The sequence below is a fragment of the Lipophrys pholis genome, assembly GCF_963383615.2.
Source record: "Lipophrys pholis genome assembly, chromosome: 23".
Lineage (NCBI taxonomy): Eukaryota > Metazoa > Chordata > Actinopteri > Blenniiformes > Blenniidae > Lipophrys > Lipophrys pholis.
The window spans coordinates 9,632,733-9,651,572 of record NC_137645.1 but is presented as its reverse complement, the minus strand read 5'-3'; the positions used below and the strand labels follow the sequence as shown (position 1 = coordinate 9,651,572).

The window sequence follows — 18,840 nt, the reverse complement described above, 5'->3', positions numbered from 1 at the left end:
AACCGGGGAAGGGAGTGCGGCTGGGGCAGGTGCTTGCCATTTCTCAACACATTAATCATCCTCCTTTAAATAACCTGAGTGTCGTCTTGACGGTTTGAGACTGCGAGCACGCCGCAGTGCTGTTGCCTGACGACGGCATGTAACCCCCCCCCCCCCCCCCCCCTCCACTTCCCCCCATCCCCTCGCCGCAGCATCTTTTCTAATGTTATCTCCGAAACCCACAAGCCCCAAAGTGTCAGGGAAATGGGCTCCGCCAGCTCCCCGGCCGGCCCTCGATGATTCAATGGCTTTGACCTCCGCGCGCCGATGTGGTGAGTGTACCCTCAATCTGGCATCCCCCCCACCCCCCATCCCCCCCATCCCTGGGTAGGACCGGACCCAGCATGCAGGGGAGGAGGGGGCGCTCAGAGGTTGGACGCCACACAAAAGGCTGAATGGAAAGGTGCTCCATGTTTGGATTTTTTTACACAGTCGTGGGTCCAGAGTGCAGTTTTCTGCCGCCAAACGTGAACGAGCCATAAATGGAAACGCAGCATTCGACTTCTCAACTTCTGCTAATGGGGCTTTTTCCTGGACCCCCCCCATATATACGCCACCAGGTCAGGCCAGTAGGTCAGTCAGTCCAGAAAACTGCGAAAACCTTCAAAAAGTCATGTTTTCCGCCGTTTCCACAGAGCTGGAATCGGAGCATTTTCAAAAAGTTGCGTCCCCCCCCCCCCCCCCCCCGTTTCCAAAGAGACTGAGGCTAAGCGTTTAAAAAAAAAAAAAAAAAAAAGTTGCATATCACCGTGTTTCAAAAGAAATGGAACATTTTCAATAAGTTGCGTTTCCCCCCTTTTCCCACAGAGACTGAGTCAAAGCGTTTTCATGAAGTGGCATTTTCACCCATTTCCACGGAGACGGAGCGTTTTCAAAAAGTTGTGTATCCCCCCCCCCCCCCCCCCGTTTCCACAGAGACGGAATTGGAGCATTTTCATAAAGTGGCATTTTCCATTGAGACAGAGCGTTTTCGAAGGGTTACGTTTTCCCTCCATTTCCACAGAGACGGAGCGTTTTCAAAAAGTTGCGTATCCCCCCCCCCCCCCCCCCCCCCGTTTCCACAGAGACATAGTTGCCTGTACAGAAACTCGTGTTTTTTTTTCCCCCAGTTTCCACCGATATGGAATCGGAGCGTTTTCCAAAAAGTTGCCTTCTCCCCTGTTTCTACGGCGACTGGGCGTTTTTCATGAAGTTGTGCACTGCCACGTCGGCGAACTTTACACTCAAGCCTTGTGTTGGCGGCGTGCATTTCAGAGTACCGACTCCTTTAAATTTGTCCACATAGACTGAACTGGGCGATTCTTTTCACATTGATTAACACGTCCAAGAGAAAGTGAAGTCTTTGAAAATATTCCGTGCTAAACGAGTAAATGTTTCTTATTTTGCTTTTCCTTGATTAATGCTGATTAATTCTCAGCGGACTCATTAAATCCAATCATTATATTTGGCCACTCATGTTTCTTTTTTTTGTTTTAATACAAAAAAAAAAAAAACCTCTAATGAGGCTTCTCTGGAAACCCGAAGCTCCCTGAACCGAAATGCGCTTCGCTGTCTCATGAACTTTTCTTGTGTTTTACAGGTGTATGATCGCCGATGAGGTAAGCGCGCACGCACACACACACACACACACACACACACACACACGCACACGCACACGCACACGCACACGCACACGCACACACACACACTGCGCTGGATCACGAAATCTATTTTCAAATTAGGGAAGAAAAAAAAAGAGAGAGAGAGAGAGAAGAAGAACCTGAGACTTCGCTGCATGCCTTCCAGATTAATTTGTCAGCCCTGCGCCGCGGTCCCATGTGCCTAATCGGTTTTGACACGGGAATCATTCGGAGACCTTATTACTCACGGGCCTCGCATCAGCTTGGCCGTCATATACAATTTGCCGCCGAGTCGCTGCGCGATTGACTTGTTTTCCTTCTCTCTCCCCACGCGTGTGTCGGACTCGCTCGCCCCCCCCCCCCCCCCCCCCCCCCACACAGATGGGTCTGGGGAAGACGGTGCAGGCCATCGCGGTGGTGTCGGCCTACAGGGGGGAGTGGCCCGTCCTGGTGGTGGTGCCCTCCTCCCTCAAGTACCCCTGGATCGAGGAGCTGGAGAGGTGGATCCCCGAGCTGCAGCCCGGAGACATCAACCTGGTGGAGACCAAGAGTGACACCGTGTAGGTCCACGCGTCCGCAAAACAAACAAACAAACAAACAAACAAACAAACAATTACGACTGAAAATGACCGCAATCGCAATATAAGGCCAATTAGGCTCCCAATGCAGGGTGGCCGCCTCCATCGGTGTGTAAACGTGTGTGGACAACAACAAAAAGACACAACACAACAGCAAAAGTCGCAACACAACAACGACACGTCGCAGCAAAACATCACAACAACAGAAAGTCACAACACAACAACAAAAGTCACAACAAAACATCACAACAACAAAACTCACAGCAACAAAGTCACAACAAAACAGCAAAAGTCACAAAAGTTAAAGTCACAACAGCAAAAATCACAACACAACAACAACACGTCGCAGCAAAACATCACAACAACAAAAAGTAACAACAAAACAGCAAAAGTCACAACAAAATGTCACAACAGCAAGTTTCACAACAAAACATCACAACAGAAAGTCACAACACAATAGAAAAAATCACAACAGTAAAAGTCACAACAAAAAGTCACAGCAAAACTTCACAACAGAAAGTCACAACACAACAAAAAGTCACAACAAAAAGTCACAACACAATAGAAAAGGTCACAACAAAAAGTCACAACACAATAGAAAAAGTCACAACAAAAAGTCACAACAGCAAGTTTCACAACAAAAGGTCACAACAAAACATCACGACAGAAAGTCACAACACAATAGAAAAAATCACAACAGTAAAAGTCACAACAAAACAGAAAAAAATCACAACATAACAACAAAAAATCACAACAAAACAGCAAAAGTCACAACTACAAAAACTTAAAATCTGTTTAAAAACGACAAAATAAAAGTCAATATGTTCTTCGAAATTCTTCAAATTTTCTTTTTTGCTTGGCCGGACTGGCGCCCCCTGCGGGCCGTCTTTGACCTGTACCGGACGTGTGATATGCTCTAATAATGTTCCTTTAACAGACTGTAAAATGTCTCATCGGCCTAATTTGCCCCGTTTCCGTTGGTCAAATAACTTTTTTTTTCTTTTTTTTTCTTTTTCAAATTAAAGGCTAATATTGTCAAACTGATAAAGCTTGGAGATCAAACTGTTTTATCTTGACAGGTTATTAAAGCTTCTTTTTGCTTTCAGTTAAAGGTCATTCGGACACTTTCTCAGGAAGCCAGACGCCGCCTTATTTCTCAGTCAATTTTTTTACACTAAATCACAATTTAAACACGGATGACTTGAACATAACCACGTAAATTTTGGATTTCTTTCGACGTGAAAGCTCGCGGCGACGTCTGTGTTAAAACATATCATATATGACGGTTTAGTGAGTCGGAGACACAGTTTGCAGTTTCTAAAAACCTGATTCCACCTGAGGTGCTTGGACGGTTGGTTTTTTCCTCAAGGTTTCAAATCCACACGTTTACTCGTATTGGCGAGGCCACAATCCCAAAGCCCACAGGGATTATTCCCTTTCACAGCCTATAATCCGTCTTTCGTACGGCTTCATCCAACTCTTGGTGGCTGGAGTCGATCCCAGATGTAGGCAGAGCGTCAAAAAACTACCGAGAAAGAGGAAACCCGTGGAAAGAGCCAGGAGCCCAATTACAAAGACGGACCCAGGCCCCGCCTTTTTTACACAACTTTCAAGTGAAAACGCGGAACTTTAGGTGTGTTTCGGGTGTTCGGTTCCATTTTGAAAACTGCTCCCAAGGTGGAACTTTTTTGAAAACACTTCGACTCCTTGGAAACGTGGGGAAAACGCGCGTTTTTGGAAATGCTCCTTTTCCGTGGAAGATGAGGAAAATGTAACTATTTGAAAGACCAAAAAAACTAAACGTTTCCATGGAAACGGAGGAAAACGCAACTTTCTAAAATGCTCCGACTCCGTGGAAATGGGGGAAAACGCAACTTGTCGAAAACACTCCCATCTCCATGGAAACGGGGGGCGAATAATACTTTTTGAAAACACTCCGTCTCTAAGGAAACGCAACTTTTTGGAAACGATACATTCCTATTGAAACGGTGGGAGATGATACTTTTCAAAAATGCTCCATCTAAGTGAAAACAAGGAAAAAGGCAACTTTTCCCTCCGTGAAAACGGGTGGGGGGGGGGTATAATACTTTTTGAAAACACTCCGTCTCTAAGGAAACGCAACTTTTTGGAAACACTGCATTTCTATTGAAACGGCGGGAGATGATACTTTTGTTTGTGAAAACAAGGAAAAATGCAACTTTTCCCTTCGTGGAAACGGGGGCAAGTGCACATCTTCAAAAATGCTCCAACTCTGTCTCCGTGGAACTGGGACAAACGCAACTTTTTGAAAATGCTGCATCCCCGTGGAAGTGGAGGAAAACACTCTCTGTACCCCCGGGCTCCGTCTCCATGTAGACGGTGGAAACGTTGCTACTGCACATGCCCAACGCGGCCCTACTAACTCCTTGTTGTTGCACTGGGGCTGGAATCTTTCGCCGAGGCAGGAAGTGCTCGGTGGCGTTTTTTTCTGCTTTCGTCATCTTCTCAACTTTCCTACATAGTTTGTCTTTTTAAAAAAAAAAAGAAAGATTTTCACTTGTACGATGAAGTGCAGATGAGGTGCAAAGAGGTTGTGAAAGGGAAAGCGTGTCCTTGAACTGGATGTGTTAATGACTGAGTTGGGGGGGGGCACCTTCTCTTGGTATTTTCACTCACATGTTCCTGTGTGTGTGTTTGTGTGCGTGTTTGTGTGTGTGTGTGTGAAGGATCGAAGCCCGACAGATGCGTTTTGATTTCCCGGAGATCTTTATCGAGTTTCCACGCGGATGATGGTCGTTTGTTTATCTGTGCCCGTGTGGCCGCACGCATGGCATTTGCCGAGCTGTGTAGAAAACGCAACCCGGCACGGCGGTAATGGATTTTCTACCGAGGGAGGAGAGAAGTTCAGGCCTGGCGGCGGCGGCGTGGTTCACGCACCTCTGCGATTTGCTTTACCTCGAGGGCTCGGCGGCGGAGACGTTAAACGCAGAAGCACTCAAACAGATGTCGAGTCGGTGTTTACGTCGGACTGCTGACATATTGACGGCGCCCGGTGGAAAAACAACGTTGGGTTGGTGGCGGGACCCGAGTGTGTTCGACTGCCGGTGTCGTCCAACGATGTTCACACCCGTCACAGTTTTGTCCCACCTTGTCAAATAAATGCAGATTTGTGTGCGTCATGGGAGTGGTTGAAATGGGCTCATCTCGTATCATCTTGTCTCACCTTGTCTCATTGTCTTATCTTGTTTGAATTTGTCTCATCTCTGTTTTACTTTACCTTTCCATAGCCTGTCTTGTCTCGGCTCATCTGTCTTATCTGGTCTTCTCTCACCTGGTCTCATATTTTCACACCTCATGTCATATTGTTTAACTGTCTCATCTTGTCTTTTCATGTCCTGTCTTACCTCACATTGTCTGATCTTACCTTGTCCTGTCTTTTTAGGAGAACCTTGTCTTAACTCGTCTCATCATGCCTTTCCTCGTCTCATTTCATCCCGTCTTACTTCGTCTCATCATCTCTTAACTTGTCTTATCTCATCTTATCTTACCTAGTCTCATCTTGTCTCACCTCGTCTCATCATGCCTTACCTCATATCTCATCTTGCCTTACCTCATATCATCATGTCTAGAGTCATCTCATCTTGTGTTACCTTGTCTCATCTTGCTTTGTCTCATTTTGTTTTACTTTCTCTTCTTGCTTGACCTAGTCTCATCTCATCTCACCTCATCTCATACTGTCCTACCTAGTCTCACTACATCTCATCTTGTCTCATGCTGTCTCACCTAGTCTCATCTTGCCTCATCTCATCTTGTCTCACCTCGTCTCATCATGCCTTACCTCATATCATTTCATCTTGTCTTACCTCATCTCATCATGTCTCATCTCATTTTGTCTTACCTTGTCTGTTTTACTTTGTCTCTTTTTGCTTGACCTCATCTCATCTTGTCTCACCTCATCTCATCTTGTCTTACCTGGTCTCATCCCGTCTCACCTTGTCTCATCTAATCTTGTCTCACCTCGTCTCATACTGTCCTACCTCGTCTTACTACATCTCATCTTGTCTCATGCTGTCTCACCAAGTCTCGTCTTGTCTCACCTAGCCTGACCTTGTCTCATCGGGTCTCACCTCATCTTATCTAGTCTCTCCTAGTCTCAGCTTGTCTCATCTTGTTTTTACCTCGTCTCATCTTGTCCTATGTCTCGTTCAGTCTCATCTTGTGTCAACTCATCCCACCAAACGAATGTTAAACGGAGCAGAACTGATGTTTTCATCCAAAATCTGGACCGCAATCCTTCCTCATCCTGTCATTCCTCATATTCCTTCATCTTCTCAGGAGAATCGGCAGCAGTAAGGTGACCGTGCTGGGTTATGGCCTGCTCACCACGGACGCGCGCCCCCTGGTGGACGCTCTGACCCGCCAGCGATTCGCCGTGGTCGTGGCGGACGAGTCGCACTACCTCAAGTCCCGTAACGCCGCCCGGACCAAGATCCTCGTTCCTCTCATTCAGGGCGCCAAGCGGGCCGTCCTCCTCACCGGCACGCCCGCCCTGGGTCGACCTGAGGAGGTAATAAAATTTGATTAAATGAGAATTTAATGACACCTCATGGGGGGGGAGGATACAGATTCGAGTGGTTTTGTCTCCACGTATGACGAGTCAGAAAATTGCTTGAATCTTTAATGAAAGAAAAAAAAATTCAAACAGAGAGGCGAGAATGAGGAAGAGCTCATTCGGCAGGTTATCAAAATCCATATGTATCCAAGGAAATTCACACTCCTGAGGAGAGATTAGGCGGTTGGCTCACGGGGAAGAGAAAAAAAAAAGGCTTCTCCGGGTCTGCGGCGTAGGTGAGATCGCCATGGTAACTTGCCCCGGAGCAGCGTGTACTCCCATCGAACATTCAAAAAGCCAATTAACTCTCTCCCGCGTCACTTATCCTCCAGGATCCCGTGGTCTTATTTCAATAACCTTTGTTGCAAAAACTTCATTTACAAAGCCCGATATGAAGAGACACTGCACCGCAATAAATGAGACAAGTAATAAAAAGAAGCGCGCGGAAGGAGGGGGGGGGGGGGGGGGTGGCGACTATTGAATTTAGAGACAATAAGAAGGGCTGTTCACAGGACAGCGGCTGAGCTATTCCTCCTCTAATGATTTATTATATCGTTTTTTAAATATATATATATATATATATATATATGCTACGTTGAGATTGCAGACGTAGTCCATCACCGGGAAAACTTTGTGCCTTCCAAAATCTTTGCGAGCGCCGAATATCGTGATCAGTGGCGACACTTCCTGTCGCCTAATGGCGGGTTCTTGTGTTTCCTGAATCGGAACGGGGATTACTTTCGGTCCAGCTGCAGAAATACATATGCAAAAACACAATCCAGTTGCACGAATATGAGTCGGCGTAAATATTTGAAGTTTCGTTTCGGGTGGGAAAAGCAAAAAAAAAAAAAAAACAACGGCTTGCTTGTCCCTGATTGGTGCATGTGAGCGTGTGACATCAGTTTCTGCACGGCTAAGCCACGCCCACACTTTGAAATCAATCAATAAAAATGCAAAATAAATCGAGCCCGAAAAGTGGAGTTTTTTTTAGCCTTTTATTGTGGAATTTGCATGTTGTACCTGTGAATCTCCATGTACCTTCACCTATAAGAGGATTTTACAACTTAAAATATTCAAACTTCCTACACGTTTTGTGAGTGGAAATTAATGCTAAAAAGTGTTTAGTTTTTTATATATTAAATGGAATTATTCCACTTCCGAGGCCTCTAATCTGTACAGCCTTATCAAAATAGAACTTTCATACAGATTTTGGAGTCTCAAACTTATTTTTTCTATTTTCTCGGTTTCATTCACACACACACACCATGCCCGCACACGTTTTGTCTTAACTTCAGTATCTTTAAGTATCTTTAAAACAGAGAAGAATTCTTTTTTTTCCCCGACTTCCGCGATGTAGAACGGGCGGACGACCTTTTTGATTATAACAATGTGAGGATTTCAATCCGGTGTGTTGCTGCGGCGCCTCGACACATCCATCCGGGGACCGAGTGTTTTCTAAGTGCTCCGAAAACCGAGCGGCACCGTTATAAAAAATGGAAAAAATGGAAAAAAAATGTACTTCTGCTGCAGCTCCAGGCATAAAAAGTGATGACTTCGACACTCGCAGCTAAATTTAAAGTGGAGCGAGTCGAACACTGTCAGCAGACGTTGTGGCTGGGATTGACATCATCGCGTTTTTGTTAAAGCTATTTATAATGGGGGGGGGTGTTTGGGGGGGGGGGGTTCGCACTGTCATCGCTGTGAAGAAAACTTAATTATTGCCTCGACCCGATCGCGATAATTAACTGATGAGACTCAGGCGGCTAATTAATTCCAAAAACAAAGTGAAGTTGCAGGGAAAAACGGGAGAAGGTGTGCCACGGAGGTGTGTGTGTGTGTGTGTGTGTGTGTGTGTGTGTGTGTGTGTGTGTGTGTGTGTGTGTGTGTGTGTGTGTGTGTTAGACATGCCATCTTGTCTTTGCCATGCCAGCAGTGGTGAGGTTTTTTTTTTCTTTTTTTTTTCTTTTCTTACGATATCATCTCCTCTCTCCCTCTTGCTGCCACTGGAATCTGAAACTGAATATAACATTTTATCATCCACAGCATAAACCATGATAAGCCCCCCCACCCTCCACCCCCTCTACACCCCCTACACCCCCCCTGTCCATGCCAGTCTCCCCGCTGCCATCATTACTCACTGTGGCTCTGACATCGAGTTAGCACACAGCTCAGGGCATGCCGCACCGCTCATGATGTGCCCTCATTCCTCCCACCTATTATATCAACGGTGTGAGGAGTGTTGGGGGGGGGGGGGGTGTAGAAGGGGGGGAAAGAAAAAAAGCAAAGCTTCCTGTTGAACAAATTTAGAATAGCGCTGCTCATTCAGATCGCCTCGCCGATGATTACCTGTCATTACTCGCCGGGGGAAAATTGCTGCAAATGCTGAAAAATTGACAGGCGGTTTGCACACACACACACACACACACACACACACACACACACACACACACACACACACACACACACACACACACACACACACAGACTCTGTTGCAATCTGCGATCTCAATGCACTCTTTAAAATAACACCCGTCCGCTGCGATACGCCGACGACCCCGGCCTTTTATTTTTTTGCGCCAGAAGTCAACCGTCTTCACGTTTTCAAAGTTGCGCGCGGCGGCGTGACCCGATTAACCGACACAAATTGCCGCGCATCCGCACAACGCGGGGGGGGGGGGGGGGGACGGTAAACTAGGCGAAGGACTGAGGGACCTTGAACGAGCCGGGACGGTGACAGTAGAGTAATCGGCAAAGGTTGGGACGGGAACTAAAGTGGCGTTCGGTCTTAATGATGCTCCGAGTTGCTGGAGACACACTTAAAGTTTCACGAGTAGAAAAAGTGGGGTAGGTTCAGGAAGTCCGTCGAGAAGTGGCTCCACTTTTTAATTGTCGGTGTGGAATTCCTCTCGCTTTTTTTTAAAGGTGTATTCCTCAATTTGTGAGTTTATGTCTCTCTAACGTACAAATGAATCCTCATTCGGATTAACGTGGTCTAGAGCAACGTGGTGGTCTGTGGTTTAATCACATGCGTTGATCACGCTGCAGTGAAAAGGTGCAACGTGATCCGATTCTTCAAACTTTTTTTAGAACTCGTGCTTCATAGTAGTGTTGTAGTCAAGACCAGCTAACCTTAGACCAGATCAAGACCAAGACAAAGACTTTAAGGAGCCACGACCAGAGCATCCTCGTCCAAGAAAAGACCAGGTGTTTAAGGGGAGACTGAATCAAGACCAAGACCAGGGCATCTGAAGACTAAGACAAGACCAAGACTTTAAGTGATGAAGACCAGAGCGTCTCCAGACCAAGACTTTAAGGGGCTGAGACCGAATCTAGACCAAGACCTGAGCATCCTAAACCAAGATAAGACCAAGACTTTAAGGAACCAAGACCAGAGCATCCTAGACCAGACCAAGGCTGTAAGTGGCTGAGACCAAGACCACGGAATCCTCCAAGACCAAGACTTTAACGGGCTGAGACCAAGACCACACCATCCCAAGACCAAGCTCAGAGTCAAAACCAAGACAAAGAAGCCGAGACCGAGTCAATACCAAGACCAGAACATTCCAAGACCAAGAAAAGACCAGATTTTTAAGGTTCAACTGAATCAAGACCGAGACCAGGACATCCGAAGACCAAGACAAGACCGAGACTTTTAGTGACGAAGACCAGAGCATCTCAAGACCAAGACTTGAAGGAGCCAAGTCCGAGTCATGACCAAAACCTCGAAAATGTGATCTTGCGACCAAGACCGCTCTCCAGTACGACAACACACCTTTCTGTCGCGGTTTGCATGTTCTTTGTGTGCATGTGAACCCAGACTGGTGGTGGGTCCAGGTCCAGGTCCGGGTTCCGGTAAGGTCAAGATGATTGATCCACGATTCTGGAACAATCGGACGTATACTGTGTGGTTTTCGTCAGCGCAATGTTTTTCATGGCGCAGAAAGTCGTCTCACGCTGACTCGGCAACTTTTTGGTCACCGATTGATTTTCATGCATGGGAGAGCGTGCAAACACGTCACCTGTCCGTCTGTCTTGCAGCTTTTCATGCAGCTCGACGCCCTCCACCCCAAGAGGTTTGGAACGTGGACCGACTTCGCCAAGAAGTACTGCAACGCCCATTACAGGTTGGTCCGACCGGCGCTCGCGCGTTTTTGTCTTTCCTCCCGCCGTTAATTGTGTCTGCTGGGATGAGGTGGGCCGTACCTGAGTCTGCAGTCGCGGCTTTTGTGGTCGGCGCCAGACGCGCCGTCGGAGCCAGAGCGCTCAAGCCGCTTGCCAGCGGGCGATCGCTTGCATGTGCGAACAAACGCACCGGGCGCATCGATTCATTTTTTTTTTGGATGTCCCATCAAAGTCGGGGCTTGGCGACCGCCGCTGGTAACACTCCTAAGAGTCGACTTGCGCGACGGGGGAATACCCGCTCCCCGTCTCCCTCCTCGGCGGCTGGGTACAGCTGCGGGTGCACGCGCGGCGGGAGATTTTTTATTTCTTTTTTTCCTCGTCCTTCAAGCAGCTCGCCGACTTTACACACTTTTGCGAATTCCTGGCGCGTTAAGTCTTGTCCGCGCTCGCAGCCAAAATGGCCGATAACCAGGCTTTGTGCGGGAGGCCAGTTCTATTCTCAAAATTCCGTTTGGCTGACGAATTGCGAAAAGTTTTTTTGGGGGGGGGATGAACCTGCTGCCGTGGCCATTAGACAAAATAGTTCTCCTGCTCTGCAACGTGCCTTTAAGCCAAAGAAGAAGAACCCTCCCCTCCCCCCCCCTCCCACCCCTCCGTTTCCTCGGCTGCTCAGCAGTAAACGACAGGAAAGCTGCTGCATCGCCAGGCGGCTCCCGAGTGGGAACGCTTAAACGTGTTTAACGATTCCTCCGGGGCATCGCTGCAAATAAGTGTTTTCTTCAGAAGTTAGGAAAACAACAACAACAACAACACAAGAAACGAATCCGCGAGCAGCTGCACCTCCGTTTAATCTCCCCCCTCGCAGGTATTTCGGGCCTCGGCGGCAGTGGGACTGTCGCGGCGCGTCCAACCTGGAGGAGCTGCACCGGCGGCTGAGCGAGGTCATGGTCCGCCGTCTGAAGGCCGACGTGCTCACGCAGCTGCCGGCGAAAGTCCGCCAGCGAATCCCCTTCGATCTGCCCAAAGAGGCTGCAAAGGTAACCCCCCCCCACATATAAAATATGACTTTACCTCAATAAATGTTGTCGTTTTTCACCATTTGTAACAATTAAGGGTCATAGATGTCTTCAAATGAGCGTCGGCTGTCAATCCATGAAACGTGTTTATATACCTCGAGTTTGAAGTCAGCACCGGGATGGCGGCAAATTTACAACAAATCTACGACAAAGTGGCACAGAGCTGAATAAAATCACGCATATTCTTTTACTTTTTTGGGGTGAAGCTCTTAAGTTTCAACCTTGAGTTGTTGCAAAACATTTTTAAAGTCAACAAATCTGGTACAGAACCTCGTAAAATCACACATATTTCATCGTTTGTGTTAAAAGAAATCTCAAGATTTTAACCCTACGTACATGCAAATTAAACAGTCTACTGCAAAGTGGCACAAAACTGCGTAAAATCACACCTATTTCATAATTTTGTTACAGAGAATCTATATTGCAAAACATGTTTAAAGTCAAAATACATGCAAATGACCAAACAAATCAATTGCAAAGTGGCAATTTTTTTTTCTTATAAAATCACACATGTGATCATTTGTAGTGAAAAGAAATCTCAGCTTCTAACTCTGAATTGTTGTGATTTAAGTTTATATACCTCAAGTTTAAAGTCAGTATAAAACCAACTACAAAGTGACACAAAACTGCTTAAAATCACACATTTTTTGTCATTTATTTTTAAAAAAGAAGCTCAGATTTTAAGCCTGATTTGTTTGCGAAACATATTTACGTCCCTAAGGTTTAAACTCAGTATCAGGATAACTGCAAATTTACAATGAGCCTACTGCAAAGGTGCACAAAGCTGATTAAAATCACACATATTTCATCGTTTTTCTGTTTTAAAAGACAAAGTCTCTCAGCGGGCATTAGTCTCCCTTAAAGAACGGCCATACATTATAAACAGTGCTCCTATGCGAAGAAGATCTGAGTTACTAGATATATTTTATGTATGTACTTTTCTGTAAGATGATGCGCCAGTAAAGCAAAGAGCACAAGAAGCTGGTAATTATAATAAACACTCCAATTTATCATGCTTCCATTCCTCCACGCGGTTATTGGGAGTCACTAAAGCTGCGGCTTTAAGGTGAAATCTCGCTCTTCTGGTTCTCGTCTCCTTCTCCGGCATGGTAAAGAGGGTATTTGTAGAGTAAATGTCATGTTTTGTGTGTAGGCGTTTGTATCTCTTAAAGCCCTCCTGAAAGTTTTTCCCGCCGCCCACGCCGCGCTGGATCGACACGGACGTACACGTGACCCGTCGGCGTCGGGGTCACGGGGGGGTTAGCGTCCCACCGGGAGCCCGAACAACGAAGAGAGGCTGTGTTAGATACTGTGTTCGTCTCGGCACTGGAGGAGCTGTAATTATGCGCCGTCCTCCCCGAAATGACACAACAATACGGAGGGGGGGGGGGATAAAAAAAGTGATGATGCAGGGTTTTGCCTTCCTAAATGTTAAGGGACACTTTAATTGGGGGGCTAAATATGGTTCGTGTTCCGACACATCGGCGCCAATTAGGCACGTTGGGAAAAGTTCACGTCACGTCTCGGGAGTAGCGGTGTTATCTGAAGTTGGCTGAAACAGCAGCTTTGGTTCTCAGAGGACTGAGCTCAGATCATTTGTCTTCGGTGGAAAAAAAAAAAAAAAAAAAAAATAGGATGTCTGGAGTCATGGACTCGAGGATAATCCGATTACCGTATTTCCTGTACTATCAGTCGCACATAAAAAAAGTGTAAGATGCACTCACATTGCTGATCTACTTCTGTTTTCCATATACATTACATACTTCTTTAATATGAAATTCTGCTGTGTCGATTTTTTATATTTTTTCTTTTTTGGGCCACATTTTTCTTGCTCATTACGATTTAATCTCGTTCAGTTTTTTTCTGTGAGACTGTACCAGAATTAAATTGTCATACAGTGACATCTAGTGGTCCCAGATGGTATATACCGCTTTATTTTGATACGCAAGTTGCTTCTTGGTACGAATGCAGCCAAACAAAAACAATTATATAAAAAAAGTTTGACCTGTTGTCTGGAAAATACGGTAAAATCTTTTGTATTGCGTTCAAGTCAAATTTTGCTCAATTGTCAGAAATCCAAACTTATGTCATTTAACATTATTATTCCACTTTAAATATCACATATAGAATGTTGAAATGGCTCACAAGCTTCATTTAAGCTCAACAATGACCTGATTGGCCATACGATGAAGATCAATGGAACATCACTATGGTCTATTTCTTTTTTAATTTGTTGTTCATTTGATGAACTGGTTGGAGTGACAAGACAATCGGTGGTCAAAGATGAAGATCATGGTCTATTTTGTGAAATTCTCATGATAATATAGGAATGATTTGGGGGAATTCTTTTTAACAAGTTTTCCAAAAATGTGTATTTGGAGTCGAGGATAAACTGGTCACCAATCAGGCAATTGGTCTGTTTGCGCCACATCGTGTGATTTTTCTGAAGCAAAATCGTTCAAATCAAAAACAAATGATGTGCAATGATGATTAATTTGACTTAATACTCAAGGTTTATTTCAATCGATGTATCAAGTCTAGTATTTCAGGCTTCTGTCAATCTGAAGTCACATTTCCCTCAAGAAGTAACTGATTGGATTTCAAGTTGTCAAACAAACCTAAAAAAAAAAAAAAAAAAAAAACTTATATTGATACGGCGTCAAGGATGAACAGATTGGAGTATTTTAAAGCTCTATAAGAGAAGATTTAACATGAGATTCCTCAGCTGTATATCATCAGCCGGGACTCGGTGGAGGCGGTAATGCTGCTTTTCGTATTTTATTTAAACGGGGACTTGTCCGGCGTACAGAATGGACGTGCGTTTTTGTCCTCGCTGGCTAAATGGAATAAAAAAAAAAAAAAAAAGAAGATACAAAATACAAAATGAAGTGGCCGGCCACCTGAATCCCACTATTGTGCCGGGAAAACACGAAACATAAAAGGCATTATTTCTCAGGCAATACAAACCGTCGTTTGAAGCGCCGTTTTTACCAACTGACGATACATATAAATATATATATAAACTGTACTCACTGGTTTATTCCTCCTATCTCATTTTACTCCCTAATGATGGCTTTTATCTTCCGCCGCCAGGCACTTTTTATGCCCCTCTTGCCCTTTTCAGCCCTGGCCTTTTGTCAGTGTTACGCTGGTGAATATCATCCATGGAGTGCTTAGCCACTCTATTTTTTTTTTTTTTTTTTTTTTTTTTTTAATCACATACACACACACACAAAAATAAAACTCGTGCATGAATGTACAGTTTTTAATTAAAAAGAAAAAAAAAAAAAAAAACATGTATTGGGAGTGTTTATGCAGGTGCTGCCGAGAGAAACATCTAATGGGGAGGAACATGAAGGAAACGCAGCAATACCATTTCTTCATGCAGACGTCCTTGACGAGGTTCGAAGAAATGCTAATCGCTCCGCTTAAACGCTGCGGCGCTTTAGAGTCTCTCCCTCGTAGTTCGGGAATCCAGGAAAAAAAAGCAGAGTTGTCTCCCGTCCTCCGGCCCGCCTCGGCGTCAAAACCCTCACACCCATTGAACCGGGACGGGAACTTAGCGGGCAGTTCGGAACGCGTCGGCGGAGGCGGGGCGCCGTCTCCAGCGAGAAAACGGCGCTAGCCTACATGCGTCTTGTTGGCGAGGCGGCGCATGCTGCTCCGCCGCTCTCCCGCTTTAAATACCCGGCGCCAATCACCTTGAGAGAACGCCGGGCGCCTTTGATTTATTGTAGCGGCCGGGCTGCTTCTCCATCTTCGACCCCGGCTTGTCACAAGGCGGCTATAATTGGGAGACGCTCATGACCCACCTAGCACAGCAGCCCAGTTTGATTCGGGGGGGGGGTTGCATCCTTGGGAATTCTCCATTTTCTCTTTTCTCCCCTCTTTCTTTTGCTTCCTTCTTTCACTTGCAGGGAAAGTAGGACACCCAGCAGCACCATTAATTGTTTTGCCCTTTATATCTCAAAAAGAAAAAAAGAAAGTAAAAAGAAAGGGAAAAAAAAACAGTGGCGAGGAGGGGAGGAAGTGACTGTCTTTGCCCTCTCCTTTGCTTTGCAGGAGGCCTCGGCCAGCTTCGCCGAGTGGGAGAGGCTGATGAAGGGCCTGGGGTCGGGGGTCGCCTCCGCGGGCAGCCCCTTCTCGGAGGTCATGGGCCTGGTCACGCAGATGTACAAGCAAACCGCCATCGCCAAGGTAACGGGACACCAGGTGGCGTTTCCACCTTGTTTTACCCCATTAAAACAAGCAGTCCACCTTCGAATGTGTCAGACACTTTGAACGCTCTCTACGTTATGTATTTTCAGTATATGCAGCTTCTTCTTTTTTTCAACTTTTTGGCCACATTTTTCTTGCTTTGTCCATCAAATATGGTCGTTAACAGCATAAAAGGTCCATACTAGTTGTCCCAGATGATATGTCCAGCCAAACAAACAAACAAAAAAAATGGTGTGACTTATAGTCCAGAGAATACGGTAATTTTTTTTTGCTTTTTTGGGGGGTGGGGGGCGAGGTCTTTATATTTGGGTTCAGTGATGACCTGATTAGACTCATTTGGTGAACTGGTTAGGTTTGGAAGACGACTGATCGCTAAAGTCAAACTTAATTAAAAAAAATAAAAAAAGTGTGAATTATAGTCTGGGAAATACGGTAAATTACATCTGTTGGGGTTTTAGTTTCGATTTCTTTCAGGAAACTGAGTAAAATTTGCCTCCGAAATCCCAACTTATGACTTCTAACTTACTAGTTAAATAAATATTTCACTTAAAATTTCTTGCTAATGGTGAAAATGGCCACATCTCTTCATTTGGGCTCAAGAATGACCTGAATAGTCTTTAATGCTATACAGGGAAGTGAAGGTAAATACCATGGTCGGAATTCTTCTGATGTTGTTCTTTTGATGAACTGGTTAGACTTTTTGTCTAGAATTTTCAAATTTAGGATCAACTGGTCATTGGCTGATCAGAATTCACTTTTACCACAAGAAGTAACTGGTTGAACTTCAAGTGGCCAAATACACATACAGTGTGGCAAGTCACTGATTTCTACACATATTGATACGGCGTCAAGGATGAACTGATTGGCCTTTGGTGGCCTAAAGTGAATGTCAATGAGACAGATTCTTCTCACATCTTGGCCAAAGATGAAGGTATTTTTGTCTTTTTTTTTTACATTATTATATGAATTATTCTCTGGGTTTCTGCAAAATGTTTCTTTGGCGTCGAGGATACACGGGTCACACGCTATCCCAGTGCTGGTCGGAAACAGTTCCCGTCAAATCGTCTATTTCCTTCTGTTTTGACTAATATTTGCCACAAACTCCCCACAAAAATGATGTGGCGTGTTTAATAAATCACACAATAAAAAGCATTTTTAATAATAGAACTGAGGGGTTTGCTCTGAGCAGCACAAACAGGGTTGGGGAAATCAAAGTATTGAGCAGGATTTGGTGTCTTTGTGTGTGTGTGTGTGTGTGTGTGTGTGTGTGTGTGTGTGTGTGTGTGTGTGTGTGTGTGTGTGTGTGTGTGTGTGTGTGTGTGTGTGTGTGTGTGTGTGTGTGTGTGTGTGTGTGTGTGTGTGTGTGTGTGTGTGTGTGCGCGCTGCGGCAGACCTGAGCCGTACCCTTTAAACATCAGAGTAGTTTAATATCTCAGCGCACCCAGTGATATTTCATCTCCGAGCATTTGCACTTAATGCACTCAAAACCTCTGTTGGCCGCTGCTCTCGACATCAGCCGGTTATTTTTATCCAACAGGCAGTAAAAATGCGACTTTTCTGCAGCTCCGGTGGAGGAACCTCGGCTCCGGTTTGACCACTGCGGATTTGTGCTCCGGTGTAAAGCGGAGGATCGAGCCGCCTCAATCTAAATCGGCATTTTTGGAAACATCCGGCAAAGCCACGTGTATACTGTTTATACTAGTTATATATCGTCATATATTATCTTCAGCTCATTTTCTTTATTTATCGTTCTCGATATCATCCTGCACAGAAAACCATGTGGTTATTTAAGCCGGAACGTACAAGAAAATGGACACAAAATAGGCTAAAAATACATGTTTTAGTCCATTTGTGAGCATTTTAAGTATATTAGTATATCTTAGATATATGAATATAAGTCAAAATATTCACATTTTTGCCCGTAAAGCATTATATTTCAATGTAACATAAAAAAATAGGCATGGCAATGTTGTGTTTTCGTGCAAAGTGAGTCACTTTAAATGTACCTTATTAGCAGCAAAAATAAGCAATTATAATATTTTATATATTTCTTTTTAATCATATAATAGGCTTTAAATTTCTTTTACACTAAAAATATCTTTCAAAAGAAATACGCATTAATCGGGTGTATTGTTTTTCCATCTGACCCTTTAATTTGAAAAATATTGTAAAGCAATTATAAATCTATATCTATCTATATAAAATCTTTTTAAAACTGTCTTCATTATCCCTTTTAAGCGCCTGTAAAAAGCATATAATAAATCATTAACTTGCGCAGACTTAGACCCCGTCATAACTCTTAAGTGTCTTTTCATTTCAGAGAAGTTTTGCGTTTACACGGCAACGTTCTGAAAACTGTCTGTTTTGACTCAGACGGCAGAAACGGTGACGACGATGTAGTTAGTATGTTAGGCCACTAGTGGGAGCCGTTGTACATGTGCATACGCATCAGTAGCGTTTCAGAAAAGTTGCGTTTTCCACGGAGATGGAGAATTTTCAAAAAGTTTTGTGCCCCTCCCCCCCCCCGTTTCCACACAGATGGAGTCGGAACGTTGTCGAAAAGTTGCTCCGTTTCCACGGAGAAGAACTGGGAGCGC

At 44.9% G+C, this 18,840-nt stretch overlaps 1 protein-coding gene across 1 annotated transcript in view; it reads left to right on the top strand.

The window, feature by feature from the left end:
• Nucleotides 1-18,840, top strand: part of zranb3 (zinc finger, RAN-binding domain containing 3) — an 82,439-nt gene that overhangs the window by 6,435 nt on the left and 57,164 nt on the right. Inside the window, exons 3-8 of the mRNA XM_080492748.1 lie at nucleotides 1,619-1,637; nucleotides 2,040-2,218; nucleotides 6,551-6,782; nucleotides 10,866-10,951; nucleotides 11,815-11,986; nucleotides 16,088-16,222. Of these exons, the coding sequence (XP_080348874.1) occupies nucleotides 1,619-1,637; nucleotides 2,040-2,218; nucleotides 6,551-6,782; nucleotides 10,866-10,951; nucleotides 11,815-11,986; nucleotides 16,088-16,222 (823 nt within the window). The remainder of the gene's footprint in view (nucleotides 1-1,618; nucleotides 1,638-2,039; nucleotides 2,219-6,550; nucleotides 6,783-10,865; nucleotides 10,952-11,814; nucleotides 11,987-16,087; nucleotides 16,223-18,840) is intronic.